Source organism: Heptranchias perlo, chromosome 10, assembly GCF_035084215.1.
Source record: "Heptranchias perlo isolate sHepPer1 chromosome 10, sHepPer1.hap1, whole genome shotgun sequence".
Classification (NCBI taxonomy): Eukaryota; Metazoa; Chordata; class Chondrichthyes; order Hexanchiformes; family Hexanchidae; genus Heptranchias; species Heptranchias perlo.
The window spans coordinates 3,183,904-3,211,148 of NC_090334.1; the positions used below are offsets into that span (position 1 = coordinate 3,183,904).

The window sequence follows — 27,245 nt, forward strand, 5'->3', positions numbered from 1 at the left end:
CCGGGTGTTGAGGGGGGGACAGTGACACTCGCTGGGGACACGGTGACCCGGTGTTGAGGGGGGGACAGTGACACTCGCTGGGGACACGGTGACCGGGTGTTGAGGGGGGGACAGTGACACTCGCTGGGGACACGGTGACCGGGTGTTGAGGGGGGGACAGTGACACTCGCTGGGGACACGGTGACCGGGTGTTGAGGGGGGGACAGTGACACTCTCTGGAATTAGTTACTATTTACACGGGTGACGCAATGAATCGTCTGGTGAGAAAGATTTACATTTATATAGCACCTTTCACAACCTCAGGACGTCCCAAGGTGCTTTGCAGCCAATGAAGTACTTTTTGAAGTGTCGTCACTGTTGTAATGTAGGAAATTCGGCAGCCAATTTGCGCACAGCAAGGTCCCACAAACAGCAATGTGATAATGACCAGATAATGTTTTTTTTAAAGTGATGCTGGATGAGGGATAAATATTGGCCAGGTCACCGGGGAGAACTCCACTGCTCTTCTTCGAATAGTGCCACTGGATCTTTTACATCCACCTGAGGAGGGCAGACGGGGCCTCGGTTTAACATCTCATCCAAAAGACGGCACCTCCGACAGTGCAGCACTCCCTCAGTACTGCACTGGGAGTGTCAGCCTGGATTATGGGCTCGAGTCTCTGGAGTGAGACTTGAACCCATGACCTTCTGACTCAGAGGCGAGAGTGAGACTCTCTGTGCCACGGCTAGTACCCATTGCAATTGCACAGAGCATTGGGACGATGCCTATCAAAGGTTCCCCACTGATCTGCCCATTACCTGCTTTTGTAGCAGGGGATGGAAGGGCAGCCCTCGCCTCCCGGTCCACGAGCTGGGGCATAACCATCTGGACAGCATCCGTAAGGTTCCGTGTTACAATCCCGAACATCTGGAGCCATCAGCTCCTGCCGTGACTGCTGGTTGCTGTGCTGGGACCTCGATGGGTCGGAGGCTGATCCAGAAACAGGAGAATCCGATTCAGAGACGTAGTGGTAAAATCTCGAGTGCTCCCACTCGTTTTGTGGTGACAGAACGGGAAGGAGGTTCGACTCCGTTCCTACAGGCAGATAATCCGGAGAATATCGTTCTGAAATTTGGAGAGAAAAGAATAACCAGTCGCCAAGTAGCAATTTGGAAGTTCAAAACCCAGTCCTGTCAGAGAGTTTTATTACATCCTTTACACCAACGAGAGGCAGTGTCAGCTTGGCAAAATGTGGAATATTACTAGGGTGTAAAGTCAACAAATCGAATTTCGAAAGAAAGATTTGCATTTATATAGCGCCTTTCACAACCTCAGGACATCCCAAAGCGCTTTACAGCCAATGAAGTACTTTTGAAGTGTAATCACTGTTGTAATGTAGGAAACATGGCAGCCAAAGGAAGTAGTAGCAGGACATTTGGAGACTCATAATATAATCAAGGAGAGTCAACATGGTTTTATGAAAGGGAAATCGTGTCTGACAAATTTATTAGAGTTCTTTGAGGAAGTAATGGGCAGGGTGGATAAAGGGGAACTAATGGATGCAGTATATTTGGATTTCCAAAAGGCGTTCGATAAGGTGCCACATAAAAAGTTACTGCACAAGATAAGAGCTCATGGTGTTGGGGGTAATATACTGGCATGGAGACTCACAGAAAACAAAGAGTCGGGATAAAAGGGTCATTTTCAGGATGGCAATCTGTAACTAGTGGGATGTCGCAGGGCTCAGTGCTGGGGCCTCAACTATTTACAATATATATCAATGACTTGGATGAAGGAACAGAGTGTCTTGTGGCCAAATTTGCTGATACAAAGATAGGTGGAAAAGCAAGTTGCGATGAGGACACAAAGTGTCTGCAAAGGGATATTGACAGGTTAAGCGAATAGGCAAAAATTTGGCAGATGGAATATAATGTGGGAAAATGTGAAGTCATCCACTTTGGGAGGAAAAATAAAAAAGCAAAATATTATTTGAATGGAGAAATACTACAAAATGCTGCGGTACAGAGGGATCTGGGTGTCCTCGTACATGAAACACAAAAAGTCAACATACAGGTGCAGCAGGTAATCCGGAAGGCAAACGGAATATTAGCCTTTATTTCTAGGGGATGGAGTATAAAAGCAGGGAAGTCATGCTACAACTGTACACGGTGTTGGTGAGACCACACCTGGAGTACTGCACAGAGTTCTGGTGCCCTTATTTAAGGAAGGACATACTTGCATTGGAGGCAGTTCAGAGAAGGTTCACTAGGTTGATTCCGGGTATGGAAGGGTTGTCTTATGAGGAAAGATTGAACAGTTGGGTCTATACTCATTGGAGTTTAGAAGAATGAGAGGAGATCTTATTAAAACATACAAGATTCTGAGGGGACTCGATAGGGTAGATGCTGAGAGGATGTTACCCCTCATGGGGGAATCTAAAACTAGGGGGCATAGTCTCAGCATAAGGGGTCGCCCATTTAAGATGGAAATGAGGAGGAATTTCTTCTCCCAGAGGGTTGTGAATCTTTGGAATTCTTTACCCCAAAAAGCTGTGGAGGCTGAGACACTGAATACATTCAAGGCTGAGTTAGACAAATTTTTGATCAGCAAGGGAGTCAAAGGATATGGGGAAAGGGAATGTGCAGTTGAGGTAAAAATCAGATCAGCCATGATCTCATTCAATGGCGGAGCAGGCTCGAGGGGCCGAATGACCTACTCCTGCTCCTATCTCTTATGGTCTAATTTGTGCACAGCAAAATCCCACAAACAGCAATGTGGTAATGACCAGGTAATCTACTTTAGTGATGTTGGTTGAGGGATAAATATTGGCCGGGACACCGGGGAGAACTCCCCCTGCTCTTCTTCGAAATAGTGCCATGGAATCTTTTACATCCACTGAGATTATGGGCTCAAGTCTCTGGAGTGGGTCTTGAAACCACAACCTTCTGACTCAGAGGCGAGAGTGATACCATTGAGCCACGGCTGACACTTTGACAGAGCAGCAAGAGAATAGTCCAAGGAGCTAGTCTTTTTAAAAATTCATGGATGTGTGTGTCGCTGGCAACGCCAGCATTTACTACCTGTCCCTAGTTGCCCTGAGAAGCTGGTGGTGGGCCGCCTTCTTTGTGGAGGTTTGATGCCATTGAGTGGCTTGCTTGGCCACTTCAGAGAACAGTCAACAGTCAATCACATTGCTGTGAGGCTGGAGTCACATCTCGGCCCAGACCAGGTAAGGATGGCAGGTTTCCCTCATGGTCACTTTTACTGGTACCAGGGGTGAGATTGTAAATAATTCCATGAGGATCTGGGATGGGGTGTGAATCGACAGTCGAATAGAGAAGCAGGTGGGATTATCTATCTTGCTCTCTCTCCTCTCAATATTTCCTTTACTTCACTTAAATGTTCCCCTCCTCTCCTGAAGCCTTGTTGGGTGTACTTTGCTCAGAGGACAATTACTGGTGTCTGAGCCTCGATAGCCAGTATTGGCAAACTATCCAACTAATTGTGGAGAACAATAACCAAGCCTGATCCTGTTCTCACGACATCTTGCAGTATGTGTCACCATATTGCAATCTGGAGTGGGAACGCTGAATATCGGGCCTTAGGAGGTTAGTAGTGGAAATCTAGAACTCTCTCCTTCAAAAGGCCGTAAATGTTGGGGACAGTCGGAGCTTTCAAGACTGAGATCACTAGATTTTTGTTGGGCAAGGGTATCGAGGGATATGGAACAAAGGTGGGAAAATGGGGTTGAGGTGCAGATCAGCCATGATCAGATTGAATGGAGGAACAGGCTCAAGGGGCTAAAATTTTTAAAATTCGTTCATGGGATGTGGGTGTCGCTGGCGAGGCCGGTATTTATTGCCCATCCCTAATTGTCCTTGAGAAGGTGGTTGTGAGCCGCCTTCTTGAACCGCTGCAGTCCGTGTGGTGAAGGTTCTCCCACAGTGCTGTTAGGAAGGGAGTTCCAGGATTTTGACCCAGAGACGATGAAGGAACGGCGATATATTTCCAAGTCAGGATGGTGTGTGACTTGGAGGGGAACGTGCAGGTGGTGTTGTTCCCATGTGCCTGCTGCTCTTGTCCTTCTAGATGGTAGAGGTCGTGGGTTTGGGAGGTGCTGTCGAAGAAGCCTTGGGGAGTTGCTGCAGTGCATCCTGTGGATGGTACACACTGCAGCCACAGTGCGCCGGTGGTGAAGGGAGTGAATGTTCAGGGTGGTGGATGGGGTGCCAATCAAGCGGGCTGCTTTGTCCTGGATGGTGTCGAGCTTCTTGAGTGTTGTTGGAGCTGCACTCATCCAGGCAAGTGGAGAGTATTCCATCACACTCCTGACTTGTGCCTTGTAGATGGTGGAAAGGCTTTGGGGAGTCAGGAGGTGAGTCACTCGCTGCAGAAGACCCGGCCTCTGACCTGCTCTTGTAGCCACAGTATTTATATGGCTGGTCCAGTTAAGTTTCTGGTCAATGGTGACCCCCAGGATGTTGATGGTGGGGGATTCGGCGATGGTAATGCCGAATCCTGTTCCTATACAATTTCCCCCTCCATAAACCTGGCCACTAAGGCCAAAGGTAGAGTGCTTACTATCGGTGGGACTGGGATCAGCTAACTCCGCACTGACCAGGGATCGAACTTTGGACTTACCCAGTGTGTATGGTTTAGACTGAAGCTCAGCCATCGAATCAGCTGCCCAATATTACCACAGAAAGACTCGTTACTTGTACAACACACACACAGAAGGAAAAGTAAATTCAGAAAGCCACATACTCACCAGAGAATGGAGGAGACCCACTATACGGGATAAGCATTAACTCCTTAGCGGGATCGAATCCCGTGGGATCCGGTAAGCTTGGAACCACTGGGGGTGTAAGGAAACGAAATTAACAAAAAAAAGGATGAAAAACATGATCAAAAGTATGTGAAGTGGAAATAAATCAGCCATTAACAGTGCACATACTGTACACTAATATTTATTTGTGCCTCATGTGATCATTTAATCTCAGATATTTTTGATGTTTTCATAGAATCATAAAATCTTTACGGTACAGAAGGAGGCCATTCGGCCCATCATGTCCGCGCCTGCTGAGAAACGAGCCACCCAGAATAATCCCACTTTCCAGCACTTGGTCCGTAGCCCTGTAGGTCACGGCTCTTCAGGTGCACATCCAGGTATTTTAAAAAATGAGTTGAGGGATTTTGCCTCTCCCACCCTCTCAGGCAGTGAGTTCTCGACTGCCACCACCCTCTGTGTGAAAAAATATTTCCTCAGCTCCCCTCTAATCCTTCTACCAATCACTTTAAATCTATGCCCCTGGTTATTGGCCTCTCTGCTAAGGGAAATAGGCCCTTCCTATCCACTCTATCTAGGTCCCTCATAATTTTATACACCTCAATTAAATCACCCCTCAGCCTCCTCTGTTCCAAGGAAAACAACCCCAGCCCATCCAATCTTTCCTCTTCGCTAAAATTCTCCAGTCCTGGCAACATCCTCGGAAATCTCCTCTGTGCCCTCTCTAGTGCAATCACATCTTTCCTGTAATGTGGTGTTTTGTGCTGATGAGACCAGAGTGAGTGAAAAGAAAGCCTTGTATTTAAATAGCATGTTTCACAACTTCAGGACATCCCTGAAGTGCTTTACAGCCAATTAAGTTCTTTTTGAAGTGTAATGTTGTAATGTAGGAAACGCAGCAGCCAATTTGTGCACAGCAAGATCCCACAAACATCAATGAGATAATGACCAGATAATCTGTTTTTTAATGATGTTGTTTGAGGGATAAATGTTGGCCCAGGACACCAGGGAGAACTCCCCTGCTCTTCTCCTAAACAGGTCTGGGATCTTTTACAGAGAGGGCAGACCAGGATTAACATCTCATCCGAAAGATGACACCTCTGACAGTGCAGCACTCCCTCAGTACTGAACTGGAGTGCTCAATTTGCAGGAGTCTGACCAGAAACTGGAGTGGTTGGGAAATACGGCGGGTGAGAACTTTGTGGTCAAATGGCCCGAGACCCATTTTTACATGAAGAATAGTCAAGGTGAGATACTCCCAGCACTCCGACTCTCTCTCTCTCTCTCCCTCCCTCCCTCCCTCCCTCCCTCCCTCTCCCGGGATACAACTCGAAGGGCTCAGCCTCTCTCTGGTACCTCACTGAAGGGGCCCTATTTGTATGCGAACCTGGACTGCGAGTACAGGCAGGCTACCCCACACTGGAGGGCATCAAAGCTGAGTGTGATCCCATCCTCATCCAGCCTCTACACAGAGGCACCATCAGGAGCAGGAGTCCCGGCCGATTCACCCTCCCCTAACCCCAGGTCACCACAGCCAGACTGCAGCACTCTGACCGTGACCAGCCAACTGGGCAGAGACAAAGGGATCAATCCTGGGGCTTTCCTGATCCGTCCCATTTAAAAACCTGTGGGGTAGAATGATCATTGGGTGGGGGGTGGGTGAGTCCCGATCTCCCTCTGTAACTGGGGGAAGATTGACGGAAACCCGGAGAAATGACAGGACACCAGGAGAGTTCTCCCTCCCCCACAGAAATTACAGGGAGCAGTCCAGGTTCACCAGAATGATAGTGGGACTAAAAGGGTTAAATTATGAGGACAGGTTGCATAGACTATGTTTGTATTCCCTCGAGTTTAGAAGATTAAGGGGTGATCAGATCGAGGTGATTAAGACAATTAAAGGATTTGATAGGGTAGATAGAGAGAAACTATTTCCTCTGGTGGGGAGTCCAGAACAAGGGGGAATAATCTTAAAATTAGAGCCAGGCCGTTCAGGGGTGATGTCAGGAAGCACCTCTTCACACAAAGGGGAGTGGAAATCTGGACCTCTCCGCCAAAAAGTCTGTGGATGCTGGGGGTCAATTTAAATTAAAGATTGAGATCGATAGATTTTCATTGGGTAAGGGTATTAAGGGTTACAGAACCAAGGAGAGTCGATGGAGTTAAGATACAGATCAGCCATCATCTAATTGAATGGCAGAACAGGCTCGAGGGGCTGAATGGCCTCCTCCTGTTAGTATGTTTTACACAAGGACACGTGCAATGGAATCCAGCCCCAGGTATTCACAGGTAAATGGAGACCCTACGGCAGCTGGTGGGATCCAGGGAAATGGGAGTCTCCGAAGCAATATGGAGATCCTGTGCTCCACACTAGAGAGCACCCTGATACAGAGTCCTCATCTGGAGGAACTGCTGTGGTATTTTTGATCAACATCTGCTGGACTCCAGCTGCCAGTGTAGGTGGGACAACATCTGTCTTTAAATTAGTGAGCCCACCTCACCGACAGCTGGTCACGTTGAGAAACAGCCCTTCCACCCTATCACATAACTAGACTGACGTCACAAGGCATTGTCACCACCAATGAATTCGCTCGAACAAAACAGAGCCTAGTTGTGCCCGTGGCCCCCAATGAGGTCTAACAGACCAAATAAAGAGGTCCCAAAATCTGCAATACAGGGCCTCAAAGTGTAAGGCCCGTCTGGTCAGCCTTGGGGGGAATCCAGCAGACTCTGATCTGGTCCTCGCTCGATGTTCACACTCCCTCACTTCCATCAGGACTCACTGGATAATTGATCAAGGTGTGGGAACTCTGGTGGACTTTTCCTTCCTGTGACCCAGAGTTAGAGACCCCTCCACTCAAACTAATCTGTGCAGCTCAGCCAATGAACCATTCCAACTTGCTGACCCATCCAGGGATGGTCTCCCCTTTCATTTAATGATTAGAATTATTTTAATTATTTTACCGTACCAGAAGATCTCCACAGGAGATAATTAAAATAATTCTAATTATTAAATGAAAGGGGAGACCATCCCTGGATGGGTCAGCAAGTTGGAATGGTTCATTGGCTGAGCTTGTAATGGAGCTGCGTTGTTCTATTGCCAACCCTGCCTGTGCCCTTAGGGCCACCGCCCTAAACACACAAATCCAGGGAATTGGATCTGCTGTAAACTGCCAGGGTCAATCAGAGGGAAATTGGGAGCTGCTTGTAGATTTCAAGCCCCAGGTTAGTGACTGGCTTTCTCTTTTTCTATATATATTCATTCTCGGCATGTGAGTGTCGCAGGCAAGGCCGGCATTTGTTGTCCACCCACCTGTACAATGTGCTGGAAACAGATAAAAGTGACCAAGATGCTGTTGGATTGTTGTTTAAAAACCCATCTGGTTCACTAATGTCCTTTAGGGAAGGAAACCTGCCGTCCTTACCCGGTCTGGCCTATATGTGACTCCAGACCCACAGCAATGTGGTTGACTCTTAACTGCCCCTCTGAAATGGCCGAGCAAGACACCCAGTATCAAACCGCTATAGTGGTTCAAGAAGGCAGCTCACCATCACCTTCTCAGGTTAACTAGGGATGGGCAATAAATGCTGGCCTCGCCAGCAATGCCCACATTCTGAGAATCAGTAAAAGAAATAGATTGATTTTATGCTGAATAAACAGGAACAATACCCAGAACAGTCGAGAGGAAATAAAATGAAGCAATCTTGCCGACGTTGAGTCACCTTGTGGTAGATAGCAGGGCTGAGTGTTACAATCCTCGATCTCACTCGGAAAGATCCTTGGATTGCACTTTCGAGAGTCCTGATGATTGCGATCCTGGTCGTAGCAGATCACCTGCCTCTTCCGTTGGCCTGAGTTACAGCTCTTCGAGCACTGGGAAAACAAAATCACAGGGCCACAATACACCAAACTCTCAATACATCATGTTAACAATTAGATTTTCTTCTCTTCCTAATAAAACATCACAAGATTGCATGAGGGGTTCCAATTGAGAAGGTCAATCAGCTCATTTGATCTCCATCCTTCCAGAACACCAATCTTCCCATTGCGGCAGCTAGATCTTTTTCTTGATAATGCACTATCCTGGCCTCAACCACTCTTCCCGCCTCCCTGTTCCAGTGTGAGTCACCTAAAGCAATACTTCCCGACACCAAGTCCTAAACTGACACTTCGCAATCCTGAAGCTGTGCTGTCTTTTCAGGATGAGACGTTAAACCGAGGCCTGGTCTGCCCTCTCAGGTCGACGTAAAAGATCCCACACCAGTATTCGAAGAAGAGCAGGGGAGTTCTCCCCGGTGTCCTGGACAATATTTATCCCTCAACCAACATCACTAAAAACAGATTATCTGGTCATTATCACATTACTGTTTGTGGGATCTTGCTGTGCGCAAATTGGCTGCTGCGTTTCCCACATTACAAACAGTGACCACATTTCGAAAGTATTTAATTGGTTGTAAAGCACTTTGGGATGTCCTGAGATGGTGAAAGGCGCTATAGAAATGCAAGTTCTTTCTTTTTTTTAGTTTTCCTTCTTCTCTTCTAGAGCTTCCTCTTGAGGATTGGCCGAAAACTGGAAAAGCTCAACGACTGAGGTCCTGAGCTGGAGTGTGGGCTGTCCAGGGACTCACGTTCATGGCTTCCCAACACACAATCAAACACCCGAATACCTACGGTCCAGACACAGACTGAAAGTCAACCCTTTGACTGCCTCACCTTCGCAACTAAAAGGGGAGAATTGGCAGCGAGAAACTGTGTGCGTCTGATCTCAATATTCCACAACGAAGCTCTGGGACAATCGACATTCCCAAACCTAGTACAATCATCAACACACCACCATCAACAGAGATCGTCCCACAGTGGCCTAGAAATTGGTCCACACTGCAGATGTTTTCCGGGCTCTACTCAGATTATTAAGACCCCAATATGGCGGGCAGGAAACGCACATTTCTGGCTGGAAGAGCGTGCCTGTCGTTTTGGGTAAGGATGAATAAGAGGTGTCCTTTACCCAGGCCTGAAGCAGGCCTTAGGTTCTTTGCATATGCACCAACCCCGTACAGAGTGGGCAATAACCCTGGGACTTTGTGGGCCTGTGCAGCGCGATTACTCATTGATAAACTCACGGGGGAGCAACTTCTAACTTTCTTTTTTTGCCTCTGACAAGAATCAGGAGAAATACTGACATTGTCAACAGAGTCCCGTCTTATCCACGACGCAAAAAACATTGCCTTCTGGGGCTGTTAATAAAACACTTAGATCCAAAGTTCCAACTTTTTGACATCTTCACCCCTCTTCCCCATTTTGTACATTCGCTGACCAAAATTTCAACCTCATTTTGCAAAGGAGATCCTGAAACATTTGCCTGAGGAAGGAGAAAATCTCCGAAAGCTTGTGAATTTAAAATAAAATTGCTGGACTATAACTTGGTGTTGTAAAATTGTTTACAATTTGCAAAGGAAAGCAGAGTAAATAGAAACTCATCTAAGCTAAGAATCATCTGATTCTCTGGTCCAGGAGCAAGAAAGGAAAAATACTTTGCAAACTCACCAGGCCCCAGGCCCCAATGTGCCAGGAGAAAACATCGGGGGTGCAGGTATCGAGGGCACAGGGCTGGGCCGCTGAGGGCTTCAACTGAGAGGAGCAGGCAAAGTCTGGTAACTGGCCACCCGATTGGGACATACACAAGACAGACCTGGTCTGAATGCCCTCACCGCACGTCACCGAGCACTGTAACAAGACACGAGAGGCATTGAGGGTTTGGTGAAGGAAGAAACAAACAGGTAAAAAAATACAATGTTGCCCCAATAAATTCAGACTCTTTTGTCTCTCCAATTTTCTCCCCTGTAGGCACAGTCCCATAGACACCCTCTCCTGCTGGGTTTCAGTCCCATAGACCCTGTCTCCTGCTGGGTTTCAGTCCCATAGACCCAGTCTCCTGCTGGGTTTCAGTCCCATAGACACCCTCTCCTGCTGGGTTTCAGTCCCATAGACCCCGTCTCCTGCTGGGTTTCAGTCCCATAGACCCCGTCTCCTGCTGGGTTTCAGTCCCATAGACCCCATCTGCTGGGTTTCAGTCCCATAGACCCCATCTCCTGCTGGGTTTCAGTCCCATAGACCCCATCTCCTGCTGGGTTTCAGTCCCATAGACCCCATCTCCTGCTGGGTTTCAGTCCCATAGACATCAGCTGCACTCCAGCATCTACTCAAGACACCAGACTTCAGGTGTGAACCTGGAAGTCATCTCAGCCAAACCCAATCCTGTTCTCGTTCAACTGCACCCAACTTCTGCCCAATTGATCAGTGAACTCAGCAATGACTGGGATCTAACTTGTAATCTCGGAGCCACACAGGGAGGTGTCTTTACCCATTTGACCATCAGGAGTGCTCCGTGGTACCATGTCTGATCTCTGGTCTGGCTTAAGTTGAACAATCTCAATGGGGTGACAGTTAGCCTCAGGACCACAGGGGGAGGGACGGGGGGGGGGGGGGGGTGGGGGAACGAAAATCAGCCAAAGCTCCCACTCCGAATTACTGTAGTGTGATGTCTACTGGGGAGTGCAGGGAGAGACCAGGATCAGGCCCAGCACTTGTTTAGCCTGCAATAGTCATCGTCCAGACCACAGATAGTGGATAGTTGGGAGACAATGAAGTCCAGGGTTACTGATACCCCTAGAGCAGAAAGAATCCTCCGCTTCACGATAGGGAGAATACTGGGGACCATAAAACAGACTCAGGAAGGTAAGAACCAAATACAGAGGCACTGGAGTAGTTGCAAAAAAGATTTACAAGGATGATAGCAAAATTGAGAGAGTATACCTATCAGGAAAGATCGAACAGGCTGGGGCTCTTTTCTCTAGAAAAGGGCAGGCTGATCGAGGTCTTTAAAATTATGAAGGGGTTCGATAGGGTAGATCTAGAGAAAATATTTCCACTTGTTCCAAAACTAGGGGCCATAAATATAAGATAGTCGCTAATAAATCCAATAGGGAATTCAGGAGAAACTTCTTTACCCAGAGAGTGGTGAGAATGTGGAACTCACAACCACAAGGAGTAGTTGAGGCGAATAACATGGATAAATTTAAGGGGAAGCTAGATAGATGAGGGAGAAAGGAATAGAAGGATATGCTGATAGGGTTAGATGAAGAGGGGAGGGAGGAGGATCATGTGGAGCATAAACATCGGCATAGACCAGTTGGGCAGAATGGCCTGTTTCCGTGCTGTACGTTCTATGTAATTCTATGTAACACTCACCGAGCTCCAGGCCCCAATATACCATGAGATGACAGCTCTGCAGGTATTGAGGGCACAGGCCTGGGCTACAGAGGGCTTCGACCGAGAGGGACAGGCAAAGTCTGGAAGCTGGCTTCCTGATGGCGACACGCAGGAGACAGACCTGGTCTGAATCCCTTCACCACATGTTACCGAGCACTGCAACAGGACACAAGAGGCACTTTCAGAATTAAGAATAAACACAACCAATAAACCAAGTGGCAGGCTGCTAATAACTTCGTTCTTTAACTACAATGTTTTTTTTTAAAGGAACATAGGAACAGGAGGAGGCCATTCAGCCCCTCGAGAGCCTGTTCCGTCATTCAATTAGATCATGGCTGATCTGTACCTCAAATCCATTTACCCCCTTTGACCCATAGCCCTTGATTTCTTATAAGGAGTGGAATGTCCTTTTTATAAAAGTACATTATTCAAGTACATTTGGGACTAATTGGATAGCTCTTTGAAAGAGCCAGCACAGGCACGAAGGGACAAATGGCCTCCTTCTGTGCTGTCAGAGTCTGTGATTCTGAGGTGTAGGCACAACTTGTACCTCCATGGACTATAACCCAGGTTTATACAATCCTTCATCATAAGTAAGTCCCTTCACCTCAGGGATCACCCTGCTGAGATGTCACCGGACTGGCTCGTATCGTTCATAGATGGGGTCCCAAACACGGAACAGAATATTTCAAATGGGTTTAACTGTCTGTAGATCCGAGGTATTAATGATCAATGTTTATGTTAATCTTTTGTGACGAAGCTCAGAATTCCATTAACCTTTCTGACAGTTTTTGTTTGGATGTGAAGAGATATTTTTGAGTGAATTATATGCCTGGACCCCAAAATCCTCCCCCAAAGTCTCCCCCATTTAGAATGCTGGCCCACCTGTTATTGTTACATCCACATTGTACCCCTTCATACTTTATGTTAAACTGCATGTGCCATTGTTAGCAGGTCATTGGTTCAAGTCCCACTCCAGAGACTCGAGCACATAACCCAGGCTATCACTCCCAGTGCTGCACTGTCGGAGGTGCCTCTTTTGGATGAGATGTTAAACCTCTTAGGCAGATGTGAAAGATCCCATGGCACTATTTAGAAGAGGAGCAGGGGAGTTCTTCCTGGTGTCCCGGCCAATATTTATCCCTCAACCTACATCTCTAAAGCAGATTATCTGGTCACTTTATTGTTGCTGTTTGTGGGATCTTGCTCTGCGTTTCCTACGTTACAACAGTGACTACACTTCAAAAAGTACTTCATTGGCTGGGGAGCACTTTGGGACGTCCTGAGACCGTGAAAGGTGCTATAGAAATGCAAGTTCTTCTTTCTTTCAATTGTTTTACCCACTCACGTAATCTACTTTCCTTTTCAATTTCTTGCTCTCTTCACATCTCACTCCTTGTTTAGCACCATCTCCAAATTTGGTTCCATTCCCCTCCATTCTCGAATCTGAGTGTAAACCAGGGATCCTATCACCGACCCCTGGGAGATAGATCAGAAACTGGACCTCTGTCCCTCCCTGACCCGGCGACTCGCAGCAGCCCAAATATGACCCCGTGTGAGATCAGCTACTCCGCAAAGACCAAGGGACAACACCTCGTGCTTTCTATGGTCCAATACGGCACAGACACAATGGGCTGAATGGCCTCCTTCGAGTGGCACCGTCACCAACTCAGCCATCAAGCTCTCACCTCGATTGCAAGGAGGCAGCTAAGGCATCTGCAAGAACTGACTGGATAGGCAGGAAGTCTCATCTCAGGGGCTTCTGTCTACATTACTCTGAACTGTACTGGTGTAAATCAGTTAATCAAGGGGTGTCCAACTACAGCACCCACAGACTTGCCATCAGACTCTCCATACCTCGAGGTGTTTACCCTGCTACTGCTCCACCCCTCCCATAGATAGCATTGTGTGGGGTGAACATGAGGCCTACCCCTCCAGGCCCAATTTGTAGGTACAGTTGTGGCTCAGTGGTAGCACTCTTGCCTCTGAGGTCATGGGTTCAAGTCCCTCTCCAGAGACTTGAGCACATAATCTAGGTTGACACTCCCAGTGCCAGTACTGAGGGAGTGCTGCACTGTCAGAGGTGCCGTCTTTTGGATGAGACGTTAAACCGAGGCCCCGTTTGCCCTCTCAGGTGGATGTAAAAGATCGCACATTCGAAGAAGAGCAGGGGAGTTCTCCCCGGTGTCCTGGCCAAAATTTATCCCTCAACCAACATCACTAAAACAGATTATCTGGTCATTATCACATCGCTGTTTGTGGGATCTTACTGTGCGCAAATTGGCTGCTGAGTTTCCTACATTACAAAAGTACTTCATTGGTTGTAAAGCACTATAGAAATGCAAGTTCTTTCTTCAAACCCGTACTGTGGACCTCGGGAAGTGGGGCGAGGAGAGTTTCTGATCCGTACCTCAGACCAATGTCCAGACTTCCACGTGGCACACTGGAGCAGACTGCAGACCTGCCGGCCGGGCGGTTTCACCGTAACCGCGGCACACTCTGAATCGTCCCGGACAGCCTCCCCTCGACTCCCCTCCGACAGAGAGCAGAAGACGGACCTGGTCTGCACCCCTCCCCCACACGTCACTGAGCAAGTGCTCCACTCCCCCATCTTCCAGCTGAATGATGAATCCAGAATGAAGGTAAACATCGATAAACAGATAACAACCAATCAGAATTCTACACAGTGCTTTTAATTTTCCCCCTCTCCCCCGCATAAAATGTTCTTGAGACAAGGAATCTCCACACTTGGACAGACCATGCTTTGATACAGGATACTCACTACAGGCTGACACTAAGGGTCAGATATAGTCAGACAGTCCTGTACATTAGGGTGGGCGGTGAGACAACATGCGGGAGATTGTGAGCAAATGACAGACATGGGGCAAGATATGGACAAAAACTATTAAAACTCTATGAACAGGCTGGGCATCTTTCTCTAGAAAAGAGAAGGCTGAGGGGTGACCTGATAGAGGTCTTTAAGATTATGAAAGGGTTTGATAGGGTAGACGTAGAGAAGATGGTTCCACTTGTGGGGAAGACCAGAACTAGGGGTCATAAATATAAGATAGTCACTAATAAATCCAATAGGGCATTCAGGAGAAACTTCTTTACACAGAGAGTGGTGGGAATGTGGAACTCACTACCATAAAGAGTGATTGAGATGAATAGTGTAGATGCATTTAAGGGGAAGCTCGATATGTACATGAGGGAGAAAGGAATAGAAGGATTTCCTGATAGGGTCACATGAAGAAGGGTGGGAGGAGGCTCATTGGGTAGATGCTGAGAGATTGTTTCCCCTGGCTGGAGAGTCTAGAACTATGGGGCATAGTCTCAGGATAAAGGGTCGGCCATTTAGGACTGAGATGAGGAGGAATTTCTTCACGCAGAGGGTTGTGAATCTTTGGAATTCTCTACCCCAGATGGCTGTGGATGCTGAGTCATTGAATACATTCAAGACTGAGATCGATAGATATTTGGATTCTAAGGGAATCAAGGGATATGGGGATCGGGCAGGAAAGTGGAATTGAGGTCGAAGATCAGCCATGATCTGATTGAATGGTGGAGCAGGCTCGAGGGGTCGTATGGCCTACTCCTGCTCCTATTTTTTTATTCGTTTATGGGGTGTGCGCGTCGCTGGCGAGGCCGACATTTATTGCCCATCCCTAATTGCCCTTGAGAAGGTGGTGGTGAGCCGCCTTCTTGAACCGCTGCAGTCCGTGTGGTGAAGGTTCTCCCACAGTGCTGTTAGGAAGGGAGTTCCAGGATTTTGACCCAGCGACGATGAAGGAACGGCGATATATTTCCAAGTCGGGATGGTGTGTGACTTGGAGGGGAACGTGCAGGTGGTGTTGTTCCCATGTACCTGCTGCTCTTGTCCTTCTAGGTGGTAGAGGTCGCGGGTTTGGGAGGTGCTGTCGAAGAAGCCTTGGTGAGTTGCTGCAGTGCATCCTGTGGATGGTACACACTGCAGCCATGGTGTGCTGGTGGTGAAGGGAGTGAATGTTTAGGGTGGTGGATGGGGTGCCAATCAAGCAGGCTGCTTTGTCCTGGATGGTGTTGAGCTTCTTGTGTTGTTGGAGCTGCACTCATCCAGGCAAGTGGAGAGTATTCCATCACACTCCTGACTTGTGCCTTGTAGATGGTGGAAAGGCTTTGGGGAGTCAGGAGGTGAGTCACTCGCTGCAGAATACCCAGCCTCTGACCTGCTCTTGTAGCCACAGTATTTATATGGCTGGTCCAGTTAAGTTTCTGGTCAATGGTGACCCCCAGGATGTTGATGGTGGGGGATTCGGTGATGGTAATGCCGTTGAATGTCAAGGGGAGGTGGTTAGACTCTCTCTTGTTGGAGATGGTCATTGCCTGGCACTTGTCTGGCGTGAATGTTACTTGCATATTTCTTATGTGGAGCATAAATCAGTTGGGCCGAATGGCCTGTTTCTGTGCTGTAAATTCTATGTAAATTTAAATCGGGACTTAAAACCATGGAAATGGTGAATGTTTTGGACTGGAATATGCCTACACCTAAACACTGTAACAGGGTAAACACAGGGCACGATGGTGAGGAGCTGATATACCCTCTGACCTCTGTAACAGGGTAAACACAGGGCACGATGGTGAGGAGCTGATATACCCTCTGACCTCTGTAACAGGGTAAACACAGGGCACGATGGTGAGGAGCTGATATACCCTCCTGCTCTCAATTATCTACAGCCACAGTCCAAAAAACCAAGAGAGAAGTTACACAGCTTCAACATTCTGATCAATGCCACACATCTCGGTTCAAATAAAGAGTGAGGATGTGGAAATAGAGGCCGGACTCCTCAGGCACAGAATCTCTTCTCCGCCACACTCTACAGATAACATCAGTGTCAGCATTTCAGCAAAAAACACAATAAAAGGATCCTCAGGGCAATGATGATAAAGGGAGAGCTGGGAAATCAACTGGAGACATTCTTATATACAAACCCATGTTGGAACTGGCATAAGTGAGTGGGAGAGAACGAGAGGCTAAGATGTATCGATAGGGGCAGAGACATACCCAGACACACACCCACATGCACAGACACAGACCCGTGCGCACAGACACAGACCCGCACGCACAGACACAGACACACACCTGCGCGCACAGACACAGACGTGCGCGCACACAGACACACACCCGCGCGCACAGACACACACCCGCGCGCACAGACACACACCCGCGCGCACAGACACACACCCGCGCGCACAGACACACACCCGCGCGCACAGACACAGACCCGCGCGCACAGACACAGACGTGCGCGCGCACAGACACAGACACACACCCGTGCGCACAGACACAGACGTGCGCGCGCACAGACACAGACCCGCGCGCGCAGACACAGACCCGCGCGCGCAGACACACACCCGCGCGCGCAGACACACACCCGCGCGCACAGACACACACCCGCGCGCACAGACACACACCCGCGCGCACAGACACAGACGTGCGCGCGCACAGACACAGACACACACCCGTGCGCACAGACACAGACGTGCGCGCGCACAGACACAGACACACACCCGTGCGCACAGACACAGACGTGCGCGCGCACAGACACAGACCCGCGAGCGCAGACACACACCCGCGCGCGCAGACACACACCCGCGCGCACAGACACACACCCGCGCGCACAGACACACACCCGCGCGCACAGACACACACCCGCGCGCACAGACACACACCCGCACGCACAGACACACACCCGCACGCACAGACACAGACGTGCGCGCACACAGACACAGACACACACCCGTGCGCACAGACACAGACGTGCGCGCGCACAGACACAGACGTGCGCGCGCACAGACACAGACGTGCGCGCGCACAGACATAGACCCGCGCGCACAGACACACACCCGCGCGCACACAGACACACACCCGCACGCACACAGACACAGACCCGCGCGCACAGACACAGACACAGACCCGCGCGCACAGACACAGACACGCGCGCACAGACACAGACACGCGCGCACAGACAGACCTGCGCGCACACAGACACAGACACACACCCGTGTGCACAGACACAGACGTGCGCACACACAGACACACACCCGCGCGCACACAGACACAGACCCGCGCGCACACAGACACAGACCCGCGCACACAGACACAGACCCGCGCGCACACAGACACAGACCCGCGCGCACACAGACACAGACCCGCGCGCACACAGACACAGACACAGACCCGCGCGTACACAGACCCGCGCGCACACAGACACAGACACAGACCCGCGTGCACACAGACACAGTCCCGCGCGCACACAGACCTTCCATGGAACTGCTGATGATGAACAAGCAGCTGTACTGAGGTGGAGCAGGGGTGGGGAGAGACATCCTGCGATTTGACAGGAGGGGGAGGAGGGAATCCTGAAATGTGGCAACACCGGGGAATGTTTGGAGGGGGTGCAGTGGATCGGAAGAAGAAGGAAGGAAAGAAAGATTGGAGGAATGAATGCCGGACATCTTTTACTTAAATAAATGTAAGATCCTCACTGTCTCTAATTCACTGCTGGATTACAGAAGTGAATTCTCGTGTTGTTTGAAAGGTTCAAATAAATGTAAACAGACCCTCCACTGCCATGTGGGAACACACTTTCAGAATTACTGCCAACAATTTTGTCGACTCATTTGATGGAGTCTGTCACTGAGCAGGGTACAGGCTGCTAATAAATACCTGAGTGAGCTCAAGGCAGGAAAACTATTGTAACTCACCTGGTCCCCTGGATCTGCGGAAACACAAATTGCACCCTGAAAGATAAGGACAGACAGCACACCCCAATCAGCTGCACAAGACAGCACACCAGTGAACACCACAAGCTGCAACACTGCTCCCTCACAGGCCCCAATGCTCCACAGCAAGCTCTACGTCCACTGTACAGCACATAGCACACACCACAAGCTGCAGAAGCTCCACCAAGCGAAAGAAAAAGTCAATTAAGAACCATTTTGCCCCGCTCTGATTTCATCATCTTGCAGGAATGCACATCCCATAGCAGCTGTCTTGGTTACCTGTAAACCCTCGACATCAGACACTGGTTCCAAGTCCATGCTCTCGGTCGATTTATGAATGAAATCCTTACACATGGAACAAATGTTTTTTTAAAGCTTTGATAATATTTGGCTCAATTCCAATATACAATTCATAGAATGTTGGTGTATTGACGGAGTATACTCGTGTGTTTAAACTGAGCACAGGAGCAGGAGTAGGACACTCAGCCCCTCCATCCTGTTCCACCATTCAGTTAGATAGAGCCCCCAACCATCTATCCTTGATCCCCTCCTATTTCTCATCTACATGCTGCCCCTCGGTGACATCATCCGAAAACACATCAGGTTCCACATGTACACTGACAACACCCAACTCTACCTCACCACCACCTCCCTCGACCCCTCCACTGTCTATGATTTGTCACACTGCTTGTCTGACATCCAGTTCTGGATGAGCAAGAATTCCTTCCAACTAAACACTGGGAAGACCGAAGCCACTATCTTTGATCCCTGCCACAAACTCCGTTCCCTACCCACCGACTCCGTCCCTCTCCCTGGCCACTGACTGAGATTGAACCGGACCGTTCGTAACCTCGGCCTCCTATTTGACCCTGAGATGAGCTTCTGACCCCATATCCACTCCATCACCTAGAGCGCCTACTTCCACCTCCGTAACATCGCCCGTCTCCGCCCCTGCCTCAGCTCATCTGCTGCTGAAACCCTCATCCATGCCTTTGTTATCTCCAGACTTGACTATTCCAATGGGCTCCTGGCCGGCCTCCCATCTTCGACCCTCCATAAACTTGAGCTCATCTAAACTCTCTGCTGCCCGTATCCTAACTCACACCAAGTCCCGTTCACCCATCACCCCTGTGCTCGCTGACCTACATTGGCTCCCAGTCCAGGAATGCCTTGATTTTAAAATTCTCATCCTTGTTTTGAAATCCCTCCATGGCCTCCCCCCTCCCTATCTCTGTAACCTCCTCCAGCCCTACAATCCTCCGAGATCTCTACGCTCCTCCAATTCTGGTCTCTTGCACATCCCCAATTTCCTTTGCCCCATGTTGGCGGCTGTGCCTTCAGCTGCCCAGGCCCTAAGCTCTGGAATTCCCTCCCTAAACCTCTCCGCCTCACTCTCCTCCTTTAAGACACTCCTTAAAACCTACTTCTTTGACCAAGCTTTTGGTCACCTGTCCTAATATCTCCTGATGTGGCTCGGTGTCAATTTTTTTGTCTGATTTCACTCCTGTGAAGCACCTTGGGATGTTTTACCACGTTAAAGGTGCTATATAAATGCAGGTTGTTGGTGTTGCTGTAGCTCACGGCTGTTCTGTATCTTAACTCCATATCCCAACAAATATCTATCGAGCTCAGTCTTGAAAATTGAACCTCAGCATTGATAAGTTGTTGGGGGAGAGAGTTCCAGATTTCCACTACTATTTGTGTGAAGAAATGCTTCCTGACATCACCCCTGAACGGCCTGGCTCTAATTTTACGATTATGCCCCCTTGTCCTGGACTCCCCCACCAGAGGAAATAGTTTCTCTCTATCTACCCACTGAATCCCTTTAACATTTTAAACCCTTAATTAGATCACCCCTCAACCTTCTAAACTCAAAGGAATACAAGTCTAGTCTATGAAACCTGTCCTCATAATTTAACCTTTTACACCCTGGAGACATGATTATTTGTACCGATAAGATTCCCCGTATCATTAAAAATATATTAAAAGGTAAACTCGCCTAGTAACTCCGACTGGAGCATTGACAGGGTGACTCTAGTCCCAAACAACATCTCGCCAACATTCCTGAAAGGATTGACTCCTGCTGGGATACATCTCCCTCTCCTATAGAGTCTAACTCCTGCTGGGATACGTCTCCCTCTCCTATAGAGTCTGACTCCTGCTGGGATATGTCTCCCTCTCCTACAGAGTCTGACTCCTACTGGGATACGTCTCCCTCTCCTATAGAGTCTGACTCCTGCTGGGATATGTCTCCCTCTCCTACAGAGTCTGACTCCTACTGGGATATGTCTCCCTCTCCTATAGAGAGTCTGACTCCTCCTGGGATACATCCCCTTCCCCTATAGAAAGTCTGACTCCTGCTGGGATACGTCTCCCTCTCCTACAGAGACTGACTCCTGCTGGGATATGTCTCCCTCTCCTACAGAGTCTGACTCCTGCTGGGATATGTCTCCCTCTCCTACAGAGACTGACTCCTGCTGGGATATGTCTCCCTCTCCTACAGAGTCTGACTCCTACTGGGATATGTCTCCCTCTCCTATAGAGAGTCTGACTCCTGCTGGGATACGTCTCCCTCTCCTATAGAGAGTCTGACTCCTCCTGGGATACATCCCCTTCCCCTATAGAAAGTCTGACTCCTGCTGGGATACGTCTCCCTCTCCTACAGAGACTGACTCCTGCTGGGATATGTCTCCCTCTCCTACAGAGTCTGACTCCTACTGGGATATGTCTCCCTCTCCTATAGAAAGTCTGACTCCTGCTGGGATATGTCTCCCTCTCCTATAGAGTCTGACTCCTCCTGGGATACATCTCCCTCCCCTATAGAAAGTCTGACTCCTGCTGGGATACGTCTCCCTCCCCTATAGAAAGTCTGACTCCTCCTGGGATACGTCTCCCTCTCCTATAAGAGAGTCTGACTCCTCCTGGGATACGTGTCCCTCTCCTATAGAGAGTCTGACTCCTCCTGGGATACGTGTCCCTCTCCTATAAGAGAGTCTGACTCCTCCTGGGATATGTCTCCCTCTCCAATATAGAGTCTGACTCCTGCTGGGATATGTCTCCCTCCCCAATAGAGAGTCTGACTCCTGCTGGGATACGTCTCCCTCTCCTATAGAGAGTCTGACTCCTGCTGGGATACATCCCCCTCCCCTATAGAAAGTCTGACTCCTGCTGGGATATGTCTCCCTCTCCTATAGAGAGTCTGACTCCTGCTGGGATATGTCTCCCTCTTCTATAGAGAGTCTGACTCCTGCTGGGATACGTCTCCCTCTCCTATAGAGAGTCTGACTCCTCCTGGGATATATCCCCCTCCCCTATAGAAAGTCTGACTCCTGCTGGGATACATCCCCCTCCCCCATAGAAAGTCACACCTGCTGTTATACGTCTCCCTCTCCTATAGAAAGTCTGACTCCTGCTGGGATACATTCCCTCCTCTATAGAGTCTGACTCCTGCTGGTATACGTCTCCCTCTCCTATAGAAAGTCTGACTCCTGCTGGGATATGTCTCCTTCTCCTATAGAGAGGCTGAGTTATTACCAGGAACCATTGCGGACTGTAATTACCCACTGACCAATGGGGAGTGTATTACCCACTGACCAATGGGAGTGTATTACCCACTGACCAATGGGGAGTGTATTACCCACTGACCAATGGGGAGTGTATTACCCACTGACCAATGGGGAGTGTATTACCCACTGACCAATGGGAGTGTATTACCCACTGACCAATGGGAGTGTATTACCCACTGACCAATGGGGAGTGTATTACCCACTGACCAATGGGGAGTGTATTACCCACTGACCAATGGGGAGTGTATTACCCACTGACCAATGGGGAGTGTATTACCCACTGACCAATGGAGAGTGTATTACCCACTGACCAATGGGGAGTGTATTACCCACTGACCAATGGGAGTGTATTACCCACTGACCAATGGGGAGTGTATTACCCACTGACCAATGGGTGGGTTGTATTTCGGGCTTGCTGTCAGTGCTGGGTCGAGACTCACCGTTTGGTCCGTGGGCAGGACTGAGGGTTACAGGTTTTGTTGCCGTGTGGCCGTCCTTGACCCCTGCATAAATAATCGGGATAGGCCTCATTGTCGATGGTGCAGAACACCAGTCGTGTCTGGTACCCTAATAAAAGAAATTAAAATGAATGAAATCATTGGGGGAGGAGGGTGGAGATAGTACAGGAGAACTCGGGCCCTTCACAGCAGCACAAGAGAGTCACTCGTTTCCTTCACTGTGTTATCGCCCACTGCACTCAACACATTTACTGAGGGCGACAGAAACTTAAAAAGTACAATCCCAATTTACTACTTGCACAAATTGTCTTAACTCCTGTAATATCTTTAGTTCTTTAGGAAGCAGAATGAGAAGGAACTTGTGTTTATATAAACATCTTCCACATTTATGTAATGTCCCAAAGGAGCTTCCTTTCTTTTCCTTAACTCAAGTTCAAAGAAGGAAACATCGTACTCACAAAACTACTCGTTTCAGCAAAAAAAATAATCTTCCACTGCAACTGAAAGTTTGCAGAGAGAAAAGTAAGCAAATCAGACGCCAGGAAATGCTTTGATATCTCGCTGTAAATTCCTGGCAACTGACGACCTCTATTAAACAAATTGAATGTTGCACAAGGCAGAGCGATCTTCAGTCGGGATGAACAGTATCAGGACTAAAAAAAATAACTGCACCTCACGAGGGCTGGAAGTAAAGCAGGGCCTGGAAACACTGCTTTGAGGTGCTGCCTGATTTAGTTTGTGTGGGAAAAGCCACTGCAGACCCAGGGATAGGCCAGCAGAGAGCAGTGCCCCCGTGGGCTCGGTCCTTTCACTGTTTGGCACTTTGCTTCCGGCCGGAGAAACTGTATCATTGCTGCAATGTCAGCATGTCCCAGATGTTCTGAGCCAGAAGGTCGAGGGTTCAAGGCCCACCTCAGGACTCAAGTACCTAATCTTGAAACTCTACATTTCAGTGCAGTACTGAGGGAGCACCACATTTTCAGGAGTTTGGAAGAGATGTTGAACTGAGGCCTCACCTTCCTGTTCGGGTAGATATTAAAGATCAGAGCGGCACCAATGGGGGAAGTCAGGGAAAGTGTGTCTGATCCTTTAGCCAAGATTCCACCCTCGAACACCATTAAAACAGACTGATGAATCAGTGATCTCGTCACTGGCTGTGGGATCTTGCTGAATGTAAAATTGCTGCCTCACTCCCCTACACAACAGTCACAGCACTGTGTGAAACACTGTGAGATGGAAACATTTATAGGGCTATGGGGAAAGAGCAGGTGAGTGGGATTAATTGGACAGCTCTTTCAATGAGCCAGCACAGGCATGATGGGCCGAATGACCTCCTTCTGTGCTGTAAGATTCTATGTTAGAGAGACATGATAAGGCACCATATAACGCTGGTCTAGAGAACTTTATTGTATATGGACCTGTTGGTTCAGTGAGCTTACCCAGTGATTATCAACAGGACCCAAACCCCAGTCTGTACTGAGTTCACTGATCACAGTGGGAGGGGTAGGTGTGTGAACACTGTGAATGGCCTCAGCTCCCCTGGGCCTGAGCAGAGTGGGGGGGAATTACCACCAAGTGCCCCCTCTCTCATCCACACAGAAGACCGGTAAGGACAAGATCGGCTCGAATCGCCTGCCAATCTTTACTGTCAAAGCTCAACCATGAACGGTGACCATTTGCACAAGTGACCAACGTCCATTGAGGCAAACATCAGCAGGAAACCAAGGGAGTGAATTGGAGGCGTTCAGTTCAAAGTCAAAGCTGCCTGAATGAAGTTACAGAAACTAAAAACCCATTCCCTGTAACCTCCTCCAGCCCTACACCCCTCCCTATCTCTGTAACCTCCTCCAGCCCTCAACCCTCCGAGATCTCTGTAACCTCCTCCAGCCCTCACCTCTCCCTATCTCTGTAACCCCCTCCAGCCCCACACCCCTCCCTATCTCTGTAACCTCCTCCAGCCCCACACCCCTCCCTATCTCTGTAACCTCCTCCAGCCCGACACCCCTCCCTATCTCTGTAACCTCCTCCAGCCCCACACCCCTCCCTATCTCTGTAACCTCCTCCAGCCCTACACCCCTCCCTATCTCTGTAACCTCCTCCAGCCCTCCACCCCTCCCTATCTCTGTAACCCCCTCCAGCCCGACACCCCTCCCTATCTCTGTAACCTCCTCCAGCCCTACACCCCTCCCTCTCTCTGTAACCTCCTCCAGCCCTACACCCCTCCCTATCTCTGTAACCTCCTCCAGCCCTACACCCCTCCCTATCTCTGTAACCTCCTCCAGCCCTACACCCCTCCCTATCTCTGTAACCCCCTCCAGCCCGACACCCCTCCCTATCTCTGAAACCCCCTCCAGCCCGACACCCCTCCCTATCTCTGTAACCTCCTCCAGCCCTCAACCCTCCGAGATCTCTGTAACCTCCTCCAGCCCTACATCCCTCCCTCTCTCTGTAACCTCCTCCAGCCCTACACCCCTCCCTCTCTCTGTAACCTCCTCCAGCCCTACAACCCTCCGAGATCTCTGCCCTCCTACAATTCTGGCCTCTTGCACATCCCCGATTTTAATCGCTCCTCCATTGGCGGCCGTGCCTTCAGCTGCCTGGGCCCTAAGCTCTGGAATTCCCTCCCTAAACCTCTCCCTCTCTCTCCTCCTTTAAGACGCTCCTTAAAACCTCTCTCTTTGACCAAGCTTTTGGTCACCTGTCCTAATATCTCCTTATGTGACTCGGTGTCAATTTTTGTCTGATAATCGCTCCTGTGAAGGACCTTGGGATGTTTTACTACGTTAATTGCAAGTTGTTGTTCGATTTTAGTAAATAAAGAGCTAAATTTAATTAAGACACTTTCACAAGAAGAAGAAAAGAAGATGTTTCGAATCCTGAAGTCACTCACCGCCTCCACATTCCTTGCTGCACAAACTCCAGGACCCAGTACTCCAGAAGTAACCTTGTGGCTGTCTCCTGTAGTGTGACTGATAGTATTCGTATTCAACTCCTCGATTAGGCTCCTGGCTAATGATCTGAAAACATCCAACGTTCTATTTCATGTAACTGCAAATATCTTTCAAATTTCACAGCGGCAAATCTTTAATGAGAGGAGAATGGGGCCAGAGTGAGTACCGGCTGACAGACAGACAGACGGCCAGCCATCGGTAACTGACCGACTGACAGACAGACAGACGGCCAGCCCCGGTAACTGACCGACTGACAGACAGACAGACGGCCAGCCCTGGTAACTGACCGACTGACAGACAGACGGCCAGCCCCGGTAACTGACCGACTGACAGACAGACGGCCAGCCCCGGTAACTGACCGACTGACAGACAGACAGACGGCCAGCCCCGGTAACTGACCGACTGACAGACAGACGGCCAGCCCCGGTAACTGACCGACTGACAGACAGACGGCCAGCCCCGGTAACTGACCGACTGACAGACAGACGGCCAGCCCCGGTAACTGACCGACTGACAGACAGACAGACGGCCAGCCCTGGTAACTGACCGACTGACAGACAGACAGACGGCCAGCCCCGGTAACTGACCGACTGACAGACAGACGGCCAGCCCCGGTAACTGACCGACTGACAGACAGACAGACGGCCAGCCCCGGTAACTGACCGACTGACAGACAGACGGCCAGCCCCGGTAACTGACCGACTGACAGACAGACAGACGGCCAGCCCCGGTAACTGACCGACTGACAGACAGACGGCCAGCCCCGGTAACTGACCGACTGACAGACAGACGGCCAGCCCCGGTAACTGACCGACTGACAGACAGACGGCCAGCCCCGGTAACTGACCGACTGACAGACAGACAGACGGCCAGCCCCGGTAACTGACCGACTGACAGACAGACAGACAGCCAGCCCCGGTAACTGACCGACTGACAGACAGACAGACGGCCAGCCCCGGTAACTGACCGACTGACAGACAGACGGCCAGCCCCGGTAACTGACCGACTGACAGACAGACAGACGGCCAGCCCCGGTAACTGACCGACTGACAGACAGACGGCCAGCCCCGGTAACTGACCGACTGACAGACAGACGGCCAGCCCCGGTAACTGACCGACTGACAGACAGACGGCCAGCCCCGGTAACTGACCGACTGACAGACAGACGGCCAGCCCCGGTAACTGACCGACTGACAGACAGACGGCCAGCCCCGGTAACTGACCGACTGACAGACAGACGGCCAGCCCCGGTAACTGACCGACTGACAGACAGACAGACGGCCAGCCCCGGTAACTGACCGACTGACAGACAGACAGACGGCCAGCCCCGGTAACTGACCGACAGACAGACAGACGGCCAGCCCTGGTAACTGACCGACTGACAGACAGATGGCCAGCCCTGGTAACTGACCGACTGACAGACAGACGGCCAGCCCCGGTAACTGACCGACTGACAGACAGACAGACGGCCAACC

At 49.7% G+C, this 27,245-nt stretch overlaps 1 protein-coding gene across 1 annotated transcript in view; it reads right to left on the reverse strand.

Moving 5' to 3' along the window:
• Nucleotides 1-25,966, reverse strand: part of LOC137326409 (papilin-like) — a 58,244-nt gene extending 32,278 nt beyond the window's left edge. The window contains exons 1-10 of the mRNA XM_067991455.1: nt 25,937-25,966; nt 25,710-25,854; nt 22,802-22,928; nt 19,075-19,140; nt 14,444-14,651; nt 12,013-12,189; nt 10,309-10,488; nt 8,487-8,637; nt 4,749-4,835; nt 799-1,105 (exon numbers count right to left, since the gene is read on the reverse strand). Coding sequence (XP_067847556.1) covers nt 799-1,105; nt 4,749-4,835; nt 8,487-8,637; nt 10,309-10,488; nt 12,013-12,189; nt 14,444-14,651; nt 19,075-19,140; nt 22,802-22,928; nt 25,710-25,854; nt 25,937-25,966 — 1,478 coding nt within the window. The remainder of the gene's footprint in view (nt 1-798; nt 1,106-4,748; nt 4,836-8,486; nt 8,638-10,308; nt 10,489-12,012; nt 12,190-14,443; nt 14,652-19,074; nt 19,141-22,801; nt 22,929-25,709; nt 25,855-25,936) is intronic.
• Nucleotides 25,967-27,245: the final 1,279 nt, after the last annotated feature.